Below are 21,757 nucleotides of genomic sequence, written 5' to 3'. Positions count from 1 at the left end.
TGCTTTAAAGTTTATTAGAAATCTAATGGTCTCTGTGTCTTTTATTTGAGAACTAAATGGTCTCAACTAGGGTAGATGCCCCAATAGATATTTAAAAGCAATAAGAGATATAGCAAACCCCCAGAATCACAATAACCACTACACTCTCCTAATTATGTAACTACGCCAGTGCATCCTATCTCTTCCCAGATCAAATGTGTAAAAGAGCACGAAATGAGCTGCAGGCAGAGAAGCTTCTTCAATTCTTTTTTAAAGATTCATGTATTTATTATTTATTTATTTATTTATTTAATGCATATGAATACACTATCACTGTCTTTAGACACACCAGAAGAGGGCACTGCATCCCATTTCAGATGGTTATGAGCCACTATGTGGTTGCTGGGAATTGAACTCAGGACCTCTGGAAGATAACCAGAGCCACCTTAACCACTGAGCCATCTCTCCAGCCCCAACGTCTTCAATTCTTAAAAATGACGAAAATTTCTTGCAGTCCCTTAAAATCAGTGACAGCTAAGGAAATATTGTTGCTTCACAAAATAATCAGGAAAACATATTTAGATCAAGTAATGTGTTTTCCTAAGGAAGATATCTGCATACTTAATTATATGATAACAGATATATGGATAAAAGGCAGGGGTGTTTACCTACTCAAGATAGTTGAAAATAATACATTGCCATTCTTTCAAGCTGACTGATTCACATACGTGCCTGCTATGGCCCAAGCACCGAGGATGATGAACCAAAGAGACATTGTCTTCATGACACTTACAGTGCAAATAGCAGATGATCAGAGAAAATATAAATATATAAAAAGTTTAGGATTACAGGTAGACACAGTGACTTGAAGAAGAATCACTATCAGACAAGAAATTAGAGTAACTTAGGAAAGAGTCTGTGATTACTAACTGCATGATATTTTCTGTTACATAAAATGCATCCCAATCCAAAGGACTCAGATGTTTGCCACTTCACATCATACTGTTGAACTGCAGGAAAATGCTGACACTGAGAGATAACTAAGCAAATGTATGTATAAAGTGCCTTGTATGATAGTACTTGTGTCTCGATGCCAGGAAAATAGGAACAAGAATCGTTTCAGGTTGGTGGGAGTTTGAGCAAAGTGAATTAATTGTATTAATGGAGCCCAAGGTGACTAGGAAAACTAGAGTCACATATACAAAGACTTGAGTGTGGATTTTTCCAGGCTTTTTTAGTGAGGAGGGAATTTTTTGAAAGAGTTAGAATGTGTTTCTCAGAGTTGATATTCCAGGAAGCCTGTTTTAGTCACTCTAAGTAAGATATATAAGGAAGGGGGAGCAATGCTTATGTAGTCCATGTAAGAAACGGTAATATCTCTGGATTTATGGGTTGGTAATACATCTGTGGGATTGAAAAGGGAAAACAAGTATAGAATATAAAGGAGATTAACCTCTTACACATTTATATATGTGTGTGTTTGTTTTGTGTGGGGTGTGGGTGGGTGTAGGGGTGTGCGTGTGCCTAGGTGTGCACGTGTGCATAGGCCTGGGTATGCTCTCACATGCAGGGCTTAATTCTCTCCTTCACTATGTGGGTTCTGGTGATTGAACTCAGGTCATCAGGCTTGGTGCCATGTTCCCTTACCTACTAGCCATCATACCAGCCCCAGAGACATTTTATGAGCTTTTCCCCCCTCGACAGATTGCATATTTAAGCCACCTCCCTATAAATTTTCTTGTATTAGAACTAAAGGTTAGAATGGTGCACTCTGAACAGTACCTACACCATCATGACAGAGCCCCAGCAATGGGCTAATGAGCTTGTAAGAGGAGACAGGAAACGGTTTTCTTCCTTACTCTTCTGTCTGTCTGTCATGTGAAGATACAGCGTAAAGACAGAGATATGAAACGAGAAGTCAAAGCTTCCAGACCACAGGTCTGTCAGCATCCTGATCTCAGTCTTCCAGACTCTAGAACCAGCAGATAGACCTCCAGCTTGGTCTTCCATCACTGCAGCCATAACTAACCAAGACAGGAACTGATGAGGTGTAAAAAGCGATCCCTTGGAGAATCAAGCACAGGATTCTGAGGGGAGCAGACGAGCTCTCAGAATGAAGCAGTATGTGGTGGTAGTGAGCCTGGATTTGAATCTGATGACATTGGAGATGTCAGTGTCAAGTCCAGTTGAAGTTTATCAGAAAAATAAGCCTTTTCTTCCTTAATGGAGCAACTGCTGGTTTGAGAGACATAGTGAAGGGATAGAACTTGGGCAGGGAGGAGCAACAAAAGCAGAATGCCCAGGGAATCGAACTTCAGCAGAGATAAAAGCAGATGAATAATTAATATAAATCAGCTGACTAAAGACAGCAGAGGATAATGTGAACATGGAGATGGGCTCAGAAGTAACCAATGAAACGAAGGACAGGGAGGAGACGCAGGGGTGAGGTGTTATGACGCTGGGTTAGAGAGATGAGGCTAAACTGGTCACTAATTACTAACTAGGCCTCAAAGACGCTATACAAGTCAGGATTGATGAGTTTTATTCAGTGTCTGAAACTGTGGGCAATGCTATAATACCTTTTCATTTATAATAAGATGATAGTAAATGACAACCTCCTCTTTTGTGTGTCACACACATTACATGTCAGCAAATATGAAGAATTACCTCTATGTTACTCATCTGCTAATGTGAAATTCTATCACACTTGCAGATTCTCAGGTTAGTAAAAATGTCAGCCATAAATGGTGAATTCAAGGCAGGCCCCAAAGAGCTTTAACCTGTATTTGTTATTCTGGATTCTACATTTACATATTAGCATATGATTACGGGTTACTCTTTTTAAATAGCTTAAAATTACATATACATATATATACATATATATAATCTCACAGTGTTCGCTAAACTTAAACATGTTAATTATTATATAATTATATAATAATATATACTTATATATAATTATATAATTATAGATTTGCATACCTGTGGTACCCATCTGGAAGACACAAAACTGGTTACTTCTATTACAGATAAGCCAGTTTGGGAAAGTTGATTGATGAATTCAATTTTTATATCTGTAGGAACTATAACCTAAAAAAATCATAAAACATATATAAATGAATTGTAAAAAACTACTGAAATATAAAATATTACTTCCCAACTGAAAGCAAATACAATGAGATTTAAAATGTCAAACAGTAATTACCACAAATATTGCTTAAAATATAAAACTTATGTGCCATTAAAATGTCAAGGAATTCACTATGTAAAGGCAACATAAACCTACCTTTTCGTTCTGCAATCCATCCCTAGGTCCAACTTCTACTATTTTCACATATTCAGGGAGTCCAGATAACTGGGATGCTTCCTGGAATTCAAATATGAGTGCAAGAAAAAGAATATCACTCGGATTGCCACACTGTAGTGGTTTGAATAAGAACGTCTCTCATGGGCTTGAATATTGAAACACTTGGTTCCCAGTTGCAGTGCGATTTTGGAAGTTTTGAGAGAAGCAGCCATTTTGGAAGAAGCATATTACTAAAGGCTGGGAATTCAAGGTCTCGCCTTTCATTGTTCGCTCTCCTTGACTCAGGGCCTGCCCTAACTCCGGCTGCTTGCTCTTGTGCATCATAATGGACTATTTTCCATCTAAATATCTATAATATGGCTTAATTATTGTGTCTTATTGCAGCCATAGAAGGGTATCTGATACAGTAGTTGGTACTAGAGAGTTGGTTATTGCTATGGGTGGTGGTGGTGGTGGTGATGGTGGTGGTGATGGTGATGGCAGTGGTAGTGGTGGTGGTGGTGGTGGTGGTGGTGGTGGCGGTGGCGGTGGCAGCAGCATCGGTGGTGGTGGTGAAGGAATGTGGAAGACTTTGGGACTTAGGCCTAGAAAAGTGGTTATCCGTTGAATGTAGCAATTAAATGTAGGCTTCTAGTGGGAGCCTGGAAGACAGTGTTGAGGGCAAAGCAGAATACAGAGGCCTCTTACAAGAGGTTTGAGAGGAGGCAAAGACTTATTTTAACAGCAACTGGGCTGTAGGTCATTTGGGTGCTATTTTGGCAGAGTCTGGGTGTCTTTTGCCCATGGCCTAGGAATTTAGCTGAGGCTCAATTAAAAGGTATAGGCTAACCTTTTGTCATAGGAAATTTCAAGATAGTAGGACATTGAATCCCTGCCATGACTGTTACTAATAATGTTTACGCAGATATACAATGAAGAGAGAACACATGGGGCAGAAAGAATACACCAGGAAACTTAATGTTGCAGCCGAGGCATGAGAGGTTTCTGGCTCTGCACTGGCATAAAGAGAAGGGTACCTTCAGAGAAAGACTTCATGCAACTAAGCTTTCAACCTATGTAAGAATACCTCAGGCATTTTTTAAAGCAACTGAATTAGTCCTGCTGCTAACATGATTCAAGGGGACATGGCCCATCCCATGCTGACAACCTAACATGGCAATATTGTCCATATAGTTTTGACTTTCTTCCTCTGTGAAAATACAAAGTCATGGATTCTTCCTCTGTGGTTTCGAATAACCACTAAAGCCAGGGAGCATATGGCCAGGGAGTTCCTTTGTGAATGTCTTTAGAGAGCCATATGCTGTGAGAAGCCATTGTGTGAGGCCATGGAGTTAAAGCCTGGGTTACAGTGAAGACCCCAAAATGTTGAAAATTTACAGAGCCATGGCCTATCTACCAAAGAGGACTGCAAACAGCGAGTGCAACTATCCCAAGAGAGATGTATGCTGCAGACAGCAAAGCCAGAGGGGCAGAACCATCCCAAACCTTGACCCCAGACGTGAAGCTGCAAGATTTGCTAGGTTTTGGTCTTGCATTTCCTGACTAGGTTCCAATTTTTCCATTCTGTATCATCAAATATTTGAACTATGTAATGTGCTTTTAATTTAATGGGGGATTATACTTAAGACATTGCCTTGAGTCTCTGAAGAAACTTTGGACTAAATGTATTTGAGCCATGATATGGCCATGAACCCATGGTAGTCAGGGAGTGGAAAGTCATGGCTTAAATGAAAATTGTCCCCATTGGCTTCGGATTTGGACACTTGATCAGTTGGTGGTGCTGTTAAGGAAGTTGGGAGGTATAACCTTGCTGGAGGGAGGATGCCACTAAGGACGGGTTTTGTGTATTTGTGTCCAGTTGTTCTCTCCGCTTATTTCTCGTAATTGAAGACGTCAGCCCTCAACTTCCTGCTCCTGCCTCCGTTCCTGTCTTGACTGTAGGTTCCCCACCACAATGGACTCATTCTTCTCTGGTACTGTAAGCCCAATGAAACTCTTCTGTCTTTGAGTTTCCTTGACTATGGTGTTTTATCACAACAATAGAAGAGTAACAAACGCAATAGCTTATTTTTATTAAGTAATTACATTCTGTTAAATAAATTCTAACTCCACAAAGTTAAAATAGTAAAAAAAAAAATCAATAGGATATAAACCTGATATGCCATTTATACTACTTGCATCATTGAAACAATTCATTTATTGTAACTTTGTGATAAGTATTATTAGTGAAATCCCAAAGGTCAATTTTCTTTTGAATAATTCAATTCCATTGTTATAGATCATTAAAAATCATTGCTAGCTATTCATGTTACAGATATTAGCATCCAAACTAAAGAACTCAAAGTAAGCCAGAATGTCTGGAGAAAATGACATTCTAAAAAACTTAAATACCAAAAGAGAAAATAAATTAGTCAATATGTGGGCAAAAGAATGTAACACTTTTCTAAGTAAGAAGCACAGATGTTCAATAATATAAGAAAAAAAACTTGTTTGACAATCTTAACCTGAACCACAAGGAAAATTCAAATTAAAACCGTACCTCAAGTCCATTTTACCCAAGTCAGAATGCCTATCAAGAAAAAAAATAAGTTTGGGCATAGCTGTGGGAAAATAAGAAACATTTATGTACTATTTGGTGGAATTTAAGTAAATCCAGACACTATGGAAACAGTATGGTGGTTTACTAAAAGGCTAACCATATAAATACCATATGATCTGGCTAAACCACTCCTGGATACACACCCAATGAATCAGTGACAACTTACAATATAAATACCTACGTAGCCAAGAATACTGAGATAGGCACTATTTAGAACAGCCAACTCAGAAAATCGGTCTAGGTGCCCAATGACAGATGCACGGAAACAGAAAATGTATTCAGTGTATTTTATTCGTCCATAAAAATATGCCTTTTTTTTTCAGAAAAACAGACACTAGCCAAATAAGACAGCTTTACAAAAATACAATGTTTTCTTGGTTGTGTAAATTCAGTGGGAAGGGGAGTAAGGTGATGGTACTATAAGATATAGGAGAGGAAGGTGGAGTAAGAAAGGCTAATGAAGATGAGAGAATCTGATTCAAACATATTATATACATGTATAGAAATATCATAACGAACTCATTACTTTATACAGTTAATATGTGTTACTGTAAAAATGGTTTTTGTAATAACCACAGAGTTAAGCAAGAAGCCACCGCTGTCCCCTAAATTTGAATGTGGATTTGGTACTTTGGCTCGTACATAAACACCTGAGTCTATAGAGGAAAGAAAGAGTGCTATTTGCTTCTTTTCTTTCTCACACAGAAGAGCTCCCAACAGATGCTACTTACTGTCACTGTCCAAATAGGACCCAAAGCTCCTGACTGCCTGGACTGCCCTACTCCCCCACAGCTGAGACAGCGAACTGCTCAGATCCTGGAGTCTCTGGTCTTATGGTCCTAATTCAGAGGAAGCATTAGATGTATTAATAAGATATTATGTAATTAGTAATTAATACGAATATGAATTAATAAGTATACTAGAAGATGTAAATATACTTATTAAAAGGTTAACATCTAAATAAGAAAAAAATAAGCTTTCTAAATTTCATATAAAGTTTAAATGAGATGTAAGCGACATCTGTCATACTATGTCAGCATCAAAACTGGCTGACTGTGAATGATTCATCATCATGTCTTCAAATAAAAATAAACTTAGACACTCAGGACCCGAGCTTCCAACTAGTTGGTTTTTGTCAAATACACTCAACCAACTTATACGCTGATTCTGTCCCTGTCATGACACAAATATTCATGCGAGAGATGGCAACTTTTAAAATTTCATATATGAGTACATTGAGGTTAGATTATTCCCACCTATTCCCATTCAAATCCTTCTACTCTACCCGCTCCATATTGACTTCATAACCTCTTTTGATATGATTATTGTTGTTATACATACATATCTAGGAAATGTGCATACATACACATGACCTACTGAATTCGACTCCTGTGGCCCATATGTACAAATGTCTACAAGTGACCAGCAGAATAGGATGTTCATCCATGAAAAAAAATGGTTCTCAGCATCCACTGATTGCCTGTGTCGGTCTTTATGTGGGAGTGCAGCCTTGAGAGATTTCATTCCATCCAGGTTGTCATGTTAACAGGTGGAGGTATCACAGGTCTGTGCAGGTGACCATTTTGCTGCAATTTCATGTAACATCCTTGCCATGTTCAGAGCGCAGTATATCCTTGTAGCCTTCTACTCTTCAGCCTTTGGCAATCTTTGTGCTCCTCCTTCTTCAATGTCATCTAAATTTTTGGTGCAGGGGTTTTGCTAGAGTTGTTCCATTTGAGAGCTGGACAACATGGTCACTTACTCTCTGCCTTTTGACCAGACATGGATCTCTGTAACAGTCTCTGCATTCTGGAAAAGACACGCATCCTTTTTTAGGAGCGAGACCTGCACTACCTGTTGCTATGAGTATAAGAAGTAAGAATGTAAGTTATAGGGGCTTAGGAATGGTACCTTCTCCTCCAGGGTCTATAACCTCTTTGCACTGGTTCTTGGCTAAATTTACAATAGCATGAATAAGTTCCCCCTTTTGAGCAAGCTTTAGATTCAGTTAGATAGCTTTAGTTACCCCAAGATAACTACAGCCACTAAGTGCCATTGGAAATATCTTTCCAATGCCTATTGAAGTGTGTGTGTGTGTGTGTGTGTGTGTGTGTGTGTGTGTGTGTGTGTGTGTGTGGAGAGAGAGAGAGAGAGAGAGAGAGAGAGAGAGAGAGAGAGAGTTACCATATTTGTTTAGCTATTTTATTGGGTTCTTATATCTCTACCTCCCCTTTTACCCTTAACCACCCTAATTCCTTCCAAACTCCCAACACTAGGTAGGAAAAAAAGGTTAGAGGGAAAGGGGGAGGGAGATCATTTTAGACAGCTTCCTACTGATTAGGGGCATTTGGTTCCTTGGGGCAAGTCCAATCATCATCGTCAGAATATCCAGCACTCCAGCAAACCAACAATCCAGCAGTAGCAAACACCACAGCAATAAGAACCAGCAGCGGCAGCAGCTGCTCAGGCTCTCTCAGGGCTCTCTCACTTATACCCTCTTCAGAGCCCCCGGAATTAAACTATCTGCAGCTGTCAAAGATCACGCCACTGCTAGGGGCATGAGGCAAATCATAATCACCTGCTATGAAGCAGCCTCTCACTCCACATCTGGGATTAAAACAAAAGCATATTCACATAACATAAGGGTTTTTGAAGGAATTCTCACCATGTTTCTGCATGTGTGTTTGTGTGTGTGTGTGTGTGTGTGTGTGTGTGTGTGTGTGCAACAAGGAATGAAACTCACTCTCTCTTTTGGCATCTAAAGTTGTGATAGGCTTGATTAACATCCTGTGCTCACTTCCTGAAAGAATCCAAATAATCGCTAATTCAATTCTAACTGACCATCTTTGACAATATCTGTGAAACTAAAATTCACTGGCAAAAGAATAACAAATCGTTTTCATTTCTGCATCTTCTTCTCCAGTTGTGAGGCATGGAATTAACTTGAGAGGGTGGGAGCTGAGAGGAGAGCCCAGGATCCTTAGCTTTGGGCTTGGTTCTGGATAACAATATTGCAATCATGCCTAATGATGGAGTGGTTATAATTCACCAAGAAGTAGGAGGTATGGCATGAGCAGATGGAGAAAGGGGAGACACTCCCTTTATTCATTATTAAATCTTGTCGTCAAATAAGAGAAATGAGACCAGAACAAAATCAAAACCAGGCGATTGTAAATGTGATCTCATTATCATCGTTTCCACTCTGTTTTCATCATGAATTATCTTCCTGCATGCATGGACAAAGAGCACTGCTTTATTAAAGGAGGCTGTTTACCCAAAAAAGGAACACAGTGTTTTGAAGGTGAAAATTAGGTGCTGTGTACAATTGAAGAGCTGGGTATTTCCCTCTGCATTAGTGTGATTTGGTTGTCACTCTTCGCCAGTATATAAAGAAAACCAAAAACAATAACCATTTCAGTCAAATTGGAGTGTCTTCTTATTTGATGTGCTTTTATGTCCTTCTTTAATTTAACATAACTATTTAGCCTTTTTGAGCTGACCTTAATTAAGTCTATTACAGAAGCAATTCCCTGAGGCTATCAATATAACCCCATTGTACACAGTTCTTGTGTCATAAAGTGTTACAAGATAAGCAGTTATAAATGGACAAGTCCCACAGAAGCAGTCCAAAAGAGGGTAAAACATAGCACATGATGGGTCATCTAAGGACCAGTAACCTCTTGAGGTGAGACAACGAACTATGTTAGTTTAAATCCTTGAATTCTAATGTCACATAATACACTTAGGTCAATTATTCTATGAGGTTTATCTGAATATTTATAATGTTCTCTAGAAGTTGGCCAAGAAAGGGTTTTATATCACACATATTCAAGGAGTACATATTAAAGCTGAAAGACAAATGAGACACTGGAGAACCACAAATGTATGCCTGAGCAGGAAGTGTGGACCAAAGGGTGCACTGTGGGACACACTGTGACACACTGTATGGGAAAACTCTGCTAATTAAGGTGGAAGTCCACCATGACTGGATAGCCTCTGGGCTCAGTGCAATATGGGAGACCCCTTTTTTGGGGGCAGAACTTCTTATCCAGGGAATTTTAACTCCCCATACTGTTACTCGCCTCTACCTGAGCAAACTCACATAGCCTCAGTTAGTTTATAGGACTTGATTTCCTTTCTCCTGACAAAACCTGTTCAGTCGGCACCTGAGATTCCTGAAATGCTTCCCCATGCTAATGAGGCATTCCAGGTACCCTAAGCCCCCAGCCAATGACCTTTGTACATCCTGGATGTCCCTACTTTCAGTCTCCCAAAACTTTATAAGCCTTCAATCAACCTAAGTTGATCTGCCTAGTGTTAAGCAGTCAAGGGTGGTCATTCACCACACATACATACAGGGCTTCCCAGTCCTCTGTTCGAAATCTCTGCTCCCAATGCCCTCATGGACTGAATTGGCCGATGATCCACTGAGAGCAAGGAGACTCACAACACATTACGACTTCCACAGTGAGGTATTTTTTTCTTCTGGGGTGGGAAGGTAGCAAGGGCAGAGGGTGTGTACGAAGAAATGAGGAGATGAGTGGAACTGGGATACATGATTCGAACTTCACAAAGAATCAAATCAAAAGTTAAATAATGAAAAAAATATTACTTTGCAGAAGTGAGCAACATTGCCCTTAAAGAAGCCTACTGTCTAAATTTCACTTTTATAGCTTTAAAAGTCATGTTATTGAGCATTTCAAGAGATTGCCCAGACCCACATTTGGCAGCAGAGTTTCAGTGATTCACTTTCATAAAGAAACGATAGAGGAAATGGTATGTTAAATTTTCATGTTGCTTTAGTTTTCCAAGGAAACTTCCTATCCACTTTTCACTTATGAAGCTATACTATTAACTAAGCAGAATGAGAAAAAAGAAAAAAAAAGAAAGAAAATGGAAAAAAAAGGATGACATTAGTTTAATTTGCTAATATCCCTGGCTCGTATCCTAGTTTTCTTGAAGATGCGATTAAATATATCATCAATTATTCAGTTTTGGTTGAAAACTAAAAGGAACAATTCTTTCACATAGAACATAAGTGATTTGTTTGACTCGTATGTTAACATACACACAAAATTAAGTGGGAGTTATATACTGGTGGGATTTCTCTACAATCTTTAGTGTATGTGTGACTGTGTGAATAGCATATGTATTTTTTGATCAGTAATAATTGGTGGCTTTAGACAGTCAATTCCCTTCATGGTAATAGATACAATTCTTTATTATCTGCCATCTAAGTCTTCATTTTTCTCTACTGAGTACCACCCATTTTAGAAATTTCTAGGTAGATTTGTAGGTTTCGCTCATTTCATTCCTTCTTAAAAATAATATTTCAGGGTTGGGGATTTAGCTCAGTGGTAGAGCGCTTGCCTAGCAAGCACAAGGCCCTGGGTTCAGTCCCCAGCTCCGAAAAAAAAGAAAAAAGAAAAACAATAATATTTCATTAATTCTTCAAGAATTTCAGACAATGTATTTGATCATATTCACACACTGCCTGGTTCTTCCACACTAACTCTCACCTTTCTTTGAATCCCACCCCCATGGACTCCAGTTTGAATAACACTTGTGCATGTGAATTCTTTACACATAGTGAAATATCCAATTTGATAACATGCATTCTTAAAGTGAAAAATGATACCAGCCAAATCAAATGCCATCACTCCACAGATGGTGTGTGTGGACCTGAAAAAACATAGATGTTTCTTTTGAAATTAAATTAGACCTCTGAAAAGGGCATTAGAGAGGATCCAGCTATACCTCTCTTGGGTATATACCCAAAAGATGCCCCAACATATAAAAGAGACACGTGCTCCACTATGTTCATCGCAGCCTTATTTATAATAGCCAGAAGCTGGAAAGAACCCAGATGCCCTTCAACAGAGGAATGGATACAGAAAATGTGGTACATCTACACAATGGAATATTACTCAACTATTAAAAACAATGACTTTATGAAATTCATAGACAAATGGTTGGAACTGGAAAATATCATCCTAAGTGAGGTAACCCAATCACAGAAAAACACACATGGTATGCACTCATTGATAAGTGGCTATTAGCCCAAATGCTTGAATTACCCTAGAAGCCTAGATCAAATGAAATCCAAGACGGATGATCAAAATGTGAATGCTTCACTCCTTCTTTAAAAGGGAAACAAGAATACCCTTGGCAGGGAAGGAAGAGGCAAAGATTAAAACAGAGACTGAAGGAACACCCATTCAGAGCCTGCCCCACATGTGGCCCATACATATACAGCCACCCAATTAGACAAGATGGATGAAGCAAAGAAGTGCAGACCGACAGGAGCCGGATGTAGATCGCTCCTGAGAGACACAGCCAGAATACAGCAAACACAGAGGCGAATGCCAGCAGGCAAACCACTGAACTGAGAATAGGACCCCCGTTGAAGGAATCAGAGAAAGAACTGGAAGAGCTTGAAGGGGCTCGAGACCCCTTATGAACAACAATGCTAAGCAACCAGAGCTTCCAGGGACTAAGCTACTACCTAAAGACTATACATGGACTGACCCTGGACTCTGACCTCATAGGTAGCAATGAATATCCTAGTAAGAGCACCAGTGGAAGGGGAAGCCCTGGGTCCTGCTAAGACTGAACCCCCAGTGAACTAGATTGTTGGGGGGAGGGCAGCAATGGGGGGAGGATGGGGAGGGGAACACCGATAAGAAAAGGGAGGGGGGAGGGGGATGTTTGCCCAGAAACCGGGAAAGGGAATAACACTCGAAATGTATATAAAAAATACTCAAGTTAATAATAAAAAAAGGGGGGGCATTAGAGTCAACATTCAAAGAGAAATCTCCATTTTTTCATCTCATTTGAATTATGTGCATGGTGCATTTTATAGCAATGTTAGACATTCTACGTTCTATCTTTTTATTGTTGACTACCAATTTCTATTTTAACCCAACAAAATCAGAAGTATATAAAACATTATCATTGGCAATACTGTAGATTTCTATAGGAACCTTGATCCTTCAGAATGAACCAAAGACCGTTCTTTTCTTGGGCTCCTCCATAGAAGGAAGGGCTGACTTTATAAAGCTGACATTGGAAAAGTCTTCATTCAGAATATCTACATACCCAGGTTAGTTTTAAGCCAATCTTTGGCAATCTAATTAATATGTATCTATAACCAAAGAAATGATATGCTTGCTGCACTTAAATGTCCATGGGCAATATTACTTGATATTTTCATTCAGAGCATTAAGAAGGGTATCCACTTATTTCTATCGATCTGTAGACAATCAGTGAAAAAATGGGCACGTTCAGTAAAGTGCTTCCCCACAGCCTTTAGCTAGAATTTAAACAGAAGCTTTAAAAGGGTCTAAAAGTGTGAACTCTTCTCTATCTGTATGGTTATAGAAAAACATAAGAGCATTAAATAATGGTCACTTCTCATACACAGCAGATTACAGACCACAGAAGGCATATGTTAAAATCATCTAAAAGTATTTACTAATTGAAAAGAGACAAAACTCAAGAGCCAGCATATGGCTCTGCAGGTAAAAGAGCTCACTGCAAAGTCTGATGAGCTGAGTTCATTTTCTGAAATCCCACATAAAGACAGAAAAAGTGCCAACTTCACAAAGTTATCCGCTGACCTCCATATGCAAGCTGTGGTATGTGTTTACACACACACACACACACACACATACACGCGCACGCGAGATAATATTTTCAAATGTGACTTGAACAATAAACACATGAATTTATTTCTATTCATCATTTCATGGTTGCTTCAATACAAAAATATAAATGTACCATGGATCGCTCAAGTTATGAGAGATATATAAACACATATAAACATGTAAAACTATATGAACACTTCCAAAAACAAGGACCTTGAAAAATAACAAAAGAAACAGAAATGAATGAAATTAGATGTAAAGAAAAACATATGAAGCTTAAAACAGTGATTTCAATGTAGCCATTTAATAAAACATCTCACAAATCATTAAAATATGTTTGAAAAATTAAAAAAGGAAGAATGTCAATGCATTTATGTCCTGAGTTTAAATATACAAAGTTCTTTTTTTATTGGATAGTTTACATATTTATACTTCTTTTTTGCTTTTTATTGGATATTTTATGTATTTACATTTCAAATGTTATCCCCTTCCCCCCTCTCAAATACCCACCTCCCCCTGCTTCTATGAAGATACTCCCACTCCCACCTCAACATCTGGTTCTTTAAATGACAATTATTATTTAGTTTCAAGGAAAATGTATTTTGTACTCAATAGAAACTTACTAATAAATTATAAGAAACTAGACAATGTGATCTCCAGACCTTTCACCTCTATTACTGAGGTATTATGCAATAAGATAGAAATGAAATGTTAGTTAAAACCCAGAAAGAAATTTTTACTGGCAATATTTTAAAACCCAGAAAGAAAATTTTACTGGCAATATTTTAAAAATAAAACTTTTTGTTTCCTTAGTATCATTGCCAATAAAATCTTTTTGACACTACTCACTACTACCTTGCTGATGTCACTCCCAGCTTTATTTTGGAAAGTATTAAAATTACTTTCATAATTTCAGACACACAAGTTATTGAATTATCCAATTCATAGTTTATGTTTTTATTCTTTGGACAAAAATGTTGTTCATCATCCTGCAGTTATACTGTTTTTTGTATGACAATGACCATTTGGAGAATCAATTCAAAGATATGTACTGACCTTACGTTTCATAATACTCTTTCTTAAGTATAATTAAACTATTCAGCCACCTATAGGATCTGTTTAAACTTGTTAAAAGTATTTCAGATGTTAATGAAACTCATCAAAGCATTTATGTGTAACGTTTATTTCTGATGGCTGAGACAAGTTAAGATGGGTGTTCCTTCTCAGGACCACAGACACGCATAAATTACTCAGAAAATAACAAGCAGAGAGTGGTATTTTATACTTTGTGATTCATAAGCACTTGAGAGTTTGTTTCAGAGTGCTATGTGTGAGACAAACGTGTTGACACAAAAGCTACCGTTTTCCAGTGAGGCCAACAAATGATAAATACGCTGGGAAAAAGATTACAGAAACAATTAATTCACAACAGCCTCAAAAAATTACAGTGTCCGGTAATAAACCTACTGAAGGATGTCAAAGACATCTACAACAAAAATCTTAAATCTCTGACTAGAAATACTGAGAAACATGGATAGACATCCCATCTTAGAAACATGTAAAGTTGATATTATAAAAGTGACCATTCAATCAAAAGCCATTTAATGCTATCTCTATCAAAATCCCCATGACATTCTTCACAGAAGTAGAGAAAGAACACCCTATGAGTCATATGAAAGCCCCCCCCCCATGCCTAAAATCCTGAACAATAAGCCAGAGCAAAAGGAATAATTCTGGAACCATTATCAGTCCCCAAATCATTTCTCTTAATACTGATTAGACTTGTAGTGAGGACAAAACCTTATGCCACAGCTTGGCCAAAGAAAACTTATTTGGATGCAGAAGAAATATTAAAGGAATAACTATGTTTTAAATGTTTAAATGTTTAAGCATTAGCTATTATAGCATCAATAATACTATTGAAGAAAGCCCTACGAGCTTCTTGAAAATGTTGTTAAAGTTGATTACACACTATAGCCATGACGAACACCCTTACACACCATGAGCTGATCTACAAATGCCAACAACAACCCATTTAATTATTATTGTCTCCTATCTTCTGCTCAAAATAGAATAATAATAATATTCAGGAGAATGAGGCAGGAATATTTCAAGTTTTGAAGCCAATTGGGCAAATTAACAGAATCCTGTTTCAAAACTAAAGAAGAAAAAAGAGGAGGAAAAGGAGGGAGGAGGAGGGGAAGAAGGAGGAGAAAGAAAAAGAGGAGGAAGAGGAAGAAGAGGAGGAGGAGGAAGAGGAAGAGGAAGAAGAAGATGTTGTTGTTGTTGTTGTTATTGCTGTTGTTGTTGTTGTTGTTGTTGTTGTTTTAGGGAATGTTAACTCAGTTTTAAAGCCCTAAGCTCACCATGAACAGGACCCTGTGTTCAATTCCCAGCCTGTACCACAGGAAAAAAAACAAAATCAAAGGGAATGATATTGGCAATTGGCCCAAACTTTGTGGGAAAGATTTATTGAGGTTATGGTTGTGACTGATGTAGCCTGGTGCTTAGTGAAGCACACATGATGTATGTTGTCACTTGCTTTTAATAAAAATAACTTGAAGATGGGCCATTTTAAGTTTTTAATATTTTTACAGAAAAGTTAGCATAAATGGTTTTATTGTTCATTGGAAAACATATTCATTGGTTTAAATGTTTTTAACAAGATGAATCATTGATACTAAAGGTAGATTACCTTAAATAGATTTCTTAACCACAGTCAAAATAAGTTATGGAAATTATTCAAGATCTTTCAGTAAATAGCTCAAAACCTTTGGAGATATTATCCCATCTGCATCTTGCCAACATTTTAATTAGCCTTCGGTGCTGACCCCATCGGCTCCACCCATCCTGTTCCACCAGGCAATGCCAACCTCAGGCTGAGCCTCTGAGCAGCAACAGAGGGGTACTCACTTCAGCAGGAGGGAAAACGAGAACTGGGGTTCAAAGCCTGGCTGAATAATGCCACTTATGAACACAGAGCCAGTTACTGACTTGCTGGAAATGGTTTATGGAAAAAATGCTAATTTAAAGGGCAAATTAAACACATTAACAATTGTGACTGGCAGAATGCTCAGAGGCAAGAGTACCTCTAAGAGCTCTATAAACACAAAATAATGCCAGGGTTAGTTTCTGTTTCACTCCACAGATCTTTCTTTCAACTTGAAAGCATAGTTTTAAGTACAGATATAAGAGGTTTGTTGTTTAGTCTTGTCTGTGTGTGTGTGTGTTTGTGTGTGCGTGTGCATGTGTGTACAGATGGCACAACATGCTGTGGAGGTCAGAAGACAACCCTGGATGTCTGCCATCATCTCCAGCCTTATGTGAGACAGGTTCTTTCTTCTGTTTGCTACCAAGTACTCCAGGCAAGCTGGTCCAGGAGCTTCCAGGGATTCTTCTGTTTCTTGCAGAAATCATCATCAAGTCAGTGTTTTATGTTGCTCCCACTGCTTCAAGCTCAGGTTCTCATACTCACATAGCAAGGGCTCTGCCCACTTGTCTAGCTCTCCCATACAAACTCTAACTTTTTAAATGCCGAGCCTCTATGATAAGAACGATTTAGATGAACGGGTATTCAAATGACTCACAGCTTGGGCACAAGGGACTTGATCAAAGGGACTTTATGCATGGTTGCTTACTATGTCATCGTTATGGGGAGAGACACTTATTCTAAAGTCACTGTGGGTAATGACACAGAAGTTTGTTGCTCTCAAAATCTATTGGAATCTTCAGAAATCACGTCCCATACAGTTCTCATATTTTAGGAGCCATGGAACACACTATGCAGTCAAACAGTGGAAGAAGGCTGGAGTGACTTTGAGAAAGTGACACCCATACACTTGGCCCTTTAAGCACAATACTCAACAGGTAGCTCCTTTGCTCAGGCCTAAGGCTTTTAGTCAGAAACTGAGCTTGGGCCCTTTCTCCATATCTGTTCCCCTAAAGCTTACCCTGTCTTAGTAAACACCTTCCTTCCTTCCTCCCTTCCTTCCTTCCTTCCTTCCTTCCTTCCTTCCTTCTTTCTTTCTTTTTTATGGACTTGCTGTAAATTGATTTCTTAAGTTTAGGTGTTCTCCTTGTATCCACAACTCTTCAGAACTTTTATCATGAAGGAGAGTTGGATTTTGTCAAAGGTCTTTTTGGCATCTAATGAGATGATCATGTGGGGTTCTTTTTCTTTTAGTTTGTATATGTGGTAGATTGCATTTTCTTACTTTTGAATATTGAACCATTCCTTCATCCTTGGGATGAAGTGTACTTGATAGTGTTAGATGATTTTTTATGTGTTCTTGAATTCAGTTTTTGAATATTTTATTGAGTATTTTTGTTTCTTTGTTCAGCGGGGACATAGGTTTATAATTCTTTTTTTTGTCGTTGTTTGAGTATCAGGGTCACTATATCCTCATAAATAAATTGGGTAACATTCTTATTTTTATTGTGTAGAATAATTTGAGGAGTATTGGTATTAATGTTTTTTTAAAAGTCTGGTACACATTTATTAAGCTGTCAGGATATACATGGGGACTCCTCACTGACTGATTGCTTCTTTCACTGAAAAGCCACATATGGATTCTTTTTTAGTCACAGTTTTATTTTCTTGGAAACAATTTCTTTTCTGTATTCTTACAAGAAAACTGTAGCAGCCTCTTCCCTTCCATTCTTACTCTACTCTGAGGTATGAAGTCACCTTGCTAATGTTTCAAATCACGTCACTGCTCTCTTCAACACCTATAACTTCCCTTGGTGAGAAATCTAGTCTTTGTCATGGCTATGAATGTGTCTCATGACCTTGTGTCCTTTGAGCACCTGACATCCTCTCCCAGTTGCTCTTCACCTGACATTGACAGGTGACACTTCCGTGACACTGAGTTCTCTGCTGTTAGTGAATACTTGAACATTCGCACTTCACTGTTTCTCTGCTACATCTCTGTGGTTTACTTCCTGAATCCTAAAATCTTGTTACAAAATAATATGAAAAGGAATAACATATAACAAAGAAACCCCTTTCTACTGCCTGCCATCCTTAATCACTGTTGTCTAACTTTCCTAAGGAAACAAACAGGTGTCTGTTTACCTTAAATACAGTACCAAACTACACAAAGGAAATGGTTCAAGCAAAGATCAAATTGGCGAACCACTGGGTTTATTTAGGTAATTTACAATGGAACAGAGAGTACCAGGGACTCGGACTTACACCAGGCAACTTCATCACTGAAAGTCCACCCCAATGAAGACAATTGTTCACAAAAGCTGCATGCCTGGAGTCTTCCTGCTAACTCGCAGGCATCCCTGCTGGTAGAGTCTCCTCTCCTGGACATTGTTACCATTTATATAAGAAACAGGAAGAGTCCTTGTCAATTGTGAAATTGTAAGAGCTTCTTGTGCCTTGTAACAACAGCAACTGAAAGAACGAACAGCCATTGTGGAAGGTTTAGGCAGCATCCACAATTGGGAAACAGAGGGATGAAACCCAGTGCTTCTCTTACCTTCTCCTTTCAATCCAGTCTGCCAGTGGATGTTCCATCCCTATTAACCTCATCTGGGAAATCCACTATAGGCATGTACAAAGGTTTCTGTCTCCAAAGCTATTCTACATCTCATCACAGTGACAGTTGATATAAAATATAAACTATCATCCTGCTTACTTCCTGTCTTAAGAGCCTCCTTCCTGCCTCCAGGAGGAAATGTCTCAACATGGAGAAAATAGCTGCTTCCAGCACTCATCCACAATGAGTGTGTGACATATGCATACCTTGTTGATTGTTCATTTCTTTCCCTAGAATGGAGCTCATATAGCTAACGCACACTTGTTTCAGTGCGTATCAACCTCTTAGAATAGAGCCTGGCATGAAGAAGATCCTCAATAAACATTACAAAATAAATGTATGTGTCCCACCCAGAATTCACAGATGTTCAACTATTTAATGCTTGTCTAACAAAGGATATGAGTTAGATTTTAAAATAAAACTCAATTACAAACTGGAAAAGACAACTGTTACGCATTACAAGTCCAAGGAGAGCCTTAAACAACACTTTGGATGAGAGCTATGTGTGGTATTGAAGCCTCAAAACAAGACCAGGCTGAAATGTATTTTCCAAAGGAAAGAAAGTCCTGTATCTAAATGAATGTTCTTGTTTCAGGTGTGAGGGTCCTGCTAAGCAGGGTGGAGCAGACATTATAGACGGTGATGACATACCAAAATTTTTAATACTAAAGTTCTACAATCTTATCACTCTGCAGGATCACTTGAAATCAGAGAAGGTAAATAAGAATATTCAGCCTTTGGATATTGCAATAGGATGCTGTCATCTACAAATATGTTAGGCCACAGTCACAGATTCCCAGGATAGATACTGCAGGTCTTGAGAGCTGGTTGTCAAAGACAGCAGAATTGACTGTGGCGTCTGTGGGCATTCATAAACTGGACTCTCTCGTTTATTTCATTGGAACACCTTGGCACATAGCAAGGCTCTTTCTTTGCATAACTTCTAGATGACATTGAAATTGCAAGAACTGTAATGTATGGCAATAAAGAACTCAAGAAAGTGGGGAGAAGCTGGGCAGACAGCAGCCACATTACAGTTCCCACATAAAAAGGTAGGCTTTGAGTTAGAACAAAATGAGGTAGGTGATAAGGAAGGATGCCAAGCTCCACGCTATTGGAGAACAGTCAGCTCAGTGTTTTGGAGATGACTGGGGAAAATGAGCCCAGGTACTAACTGTTCCAAGAAGAGGCAGAAGGCAAGGATTAAATAGGGGAGCGGTAGAAAGGATAACTTAAAATATCAGGACTGCAGGTTTTAAGAGGTCCCAGGAGAAAATTCTTATTCCTGGGCAAATGAAAGCTGGGGGGTGGTGGAGAGGAGCAACTTTGGAGGTAGAATGAGGTGGCCTGAGGTACTGTTGGTTGCACTATCTCTAGCTATTAAAGACGAATAGTAGGGGAGCTGGGTCGAAACAGTGAGACTACAAATCAGGAAGTCATAGGATAACTTGGTAGCACAGAGGAGAGTGCTTCAGGGGCAAGACTCAACCCTAATAATATAGGTTTTAATCCTAAAAGCAAGTCTCCTGATTCCTGGGCTCTCCCCAGCAGATGTGTGTGTCTTAGATACCGATTTCCTCTAGAAGTTTAACTGTGTAAAATGCATACAAAGTAAGAATATTTATGAGGGGGAAATGGTCCCAAATGTAAGGAAAAGTAAGTTGTTAAATTTATTTAAAACTTACATCTCCATTAAACTCTTTTCCTACCTTCCCCAGAACAGTACTAAATATTTTCCTACAGGAAGCTACCTCACACTTTATAAAGTTAGATTCAGTCACCCTAATGATGCCAAGATTTTGCTCTCTCCATTTTATTTACAAGGTCTGAAGACTGAAAACTCACTTACAGACACTAATTTATTCTAAACATCCTTATAAAAGTGGCCCCCAATCTACCTTTAAATTATATCACTGTTTAACCCATTTCCCACTGATGAGTATCGGAACCTAAGCTCCTTTGTCTCATCGCCTCTAACATCCAAACCCTGGCCAACCCAGGAAAACAACCATGCTTCAGGTTGCCTGGCAACCTGTCTGTGTCTCCTGGCAGAAGCTGTCAGCAACCTCCCTTTAATTTTCAGTGACTGCTATGCACTCTGAGTCTCACTGACTGACTCCTCACCTGGCTCGGCTTTCACACAGCCCCCCTTCCTGGCCCTCATTCTAATTAAAATTTGTGTTGTGTACTGCTGAGGAGGCTGCTACTGGCTTTATTATACATTGCTTTCCAGGTGGCCTATTTTATTTCAGACTCGCCATATCCTGAACCCCAGAGGTGTCTCTAATGTTGGGAATGTAAACAGGCTGATGAGGGGTGGTCCAGGGGCCACTGCATTTTAAATCGCTCTTAAATCGTAGCATGTGTATTTTTTTCATTCGTCCCATGTAAATCTAAATCCGGCCCTGTGCAAATGCTCTCTCCACATACTGGGAAGTAGGGGCTACCCGATCAGTTATGTCGACTGTGCAAGCACAGCTGGTGCCCATTGTAAAGACTGTGCCTAATTGGTTCCACAACGTTCTGTCCTAAGCAAGTTAACAAGAGGACACAGAGGCAAATGTTTTGCAGTTTGTGGTCAGTCTGAAGGATTCCCACCTCAGTGAGGATTTGGTAGGAACCTAGGAAAGCCAGACATGGTACAGACTCCTTAAAGAGAACATCTGTGGGGTATGAACGA

The 21,757-nt window shown here is 38.9% G+C and overlaps 1 protein-coding gene across 6 annotated transcripts in view; it reads right to left on the bottom strand.

Moving 5' to 3' along the window:
* Hmgcll1 (3-hydroxy-3-methylglutaryl-CoA lyase like 1) overlaps positions 1–21,757 on the bottom strand; it is a 162,052-nt gene that overhangs the window by 120,081 nt on the left and 20,214 nt on the right. For all 6 annotated transcript variants that reach the window (XR_010054009.1, XM_063265886.1, XM_006243415.5 and 3 more), the window contains exons 2-3: positions 3,266–3,346; positions 2,962–3,069 (exon numbers count right to left, since the gene is read on the bottom strand). Coding sequence is in view for 5 of the 6 variants with exons in the window: in XM_063265886.1 (XP_063121956.1) it covers positions 2,962–3,069; positions 3,266–3,346 (189 nt within the window). In the remaining variant the exon portion in view is untranslated. The remainder of the gene's footprint in view (positions 1–2,961; positions 3,070–3,265; positions 3,347–21,757) is intronic.

This window comes from Rattus norvegicus, chromosome 8, assembly GCF_036323735.1.
Source record: "Rattus norvegicus strain BN/NHsdMcwi chromosome 8, GRCr8, whole genome shotgun sequence".
Lineage (NCBI taxonomy): Eukaryota > Metazoa > Chordata > Mammalia > Rodentia > Muridae > Rattus > Rattus norvegicus.
The sequence above is the reverse complement of the archived record's forward strand: the minus strand, read 5'-3'. Positions and strand labels throughout refer to the sequence as shown.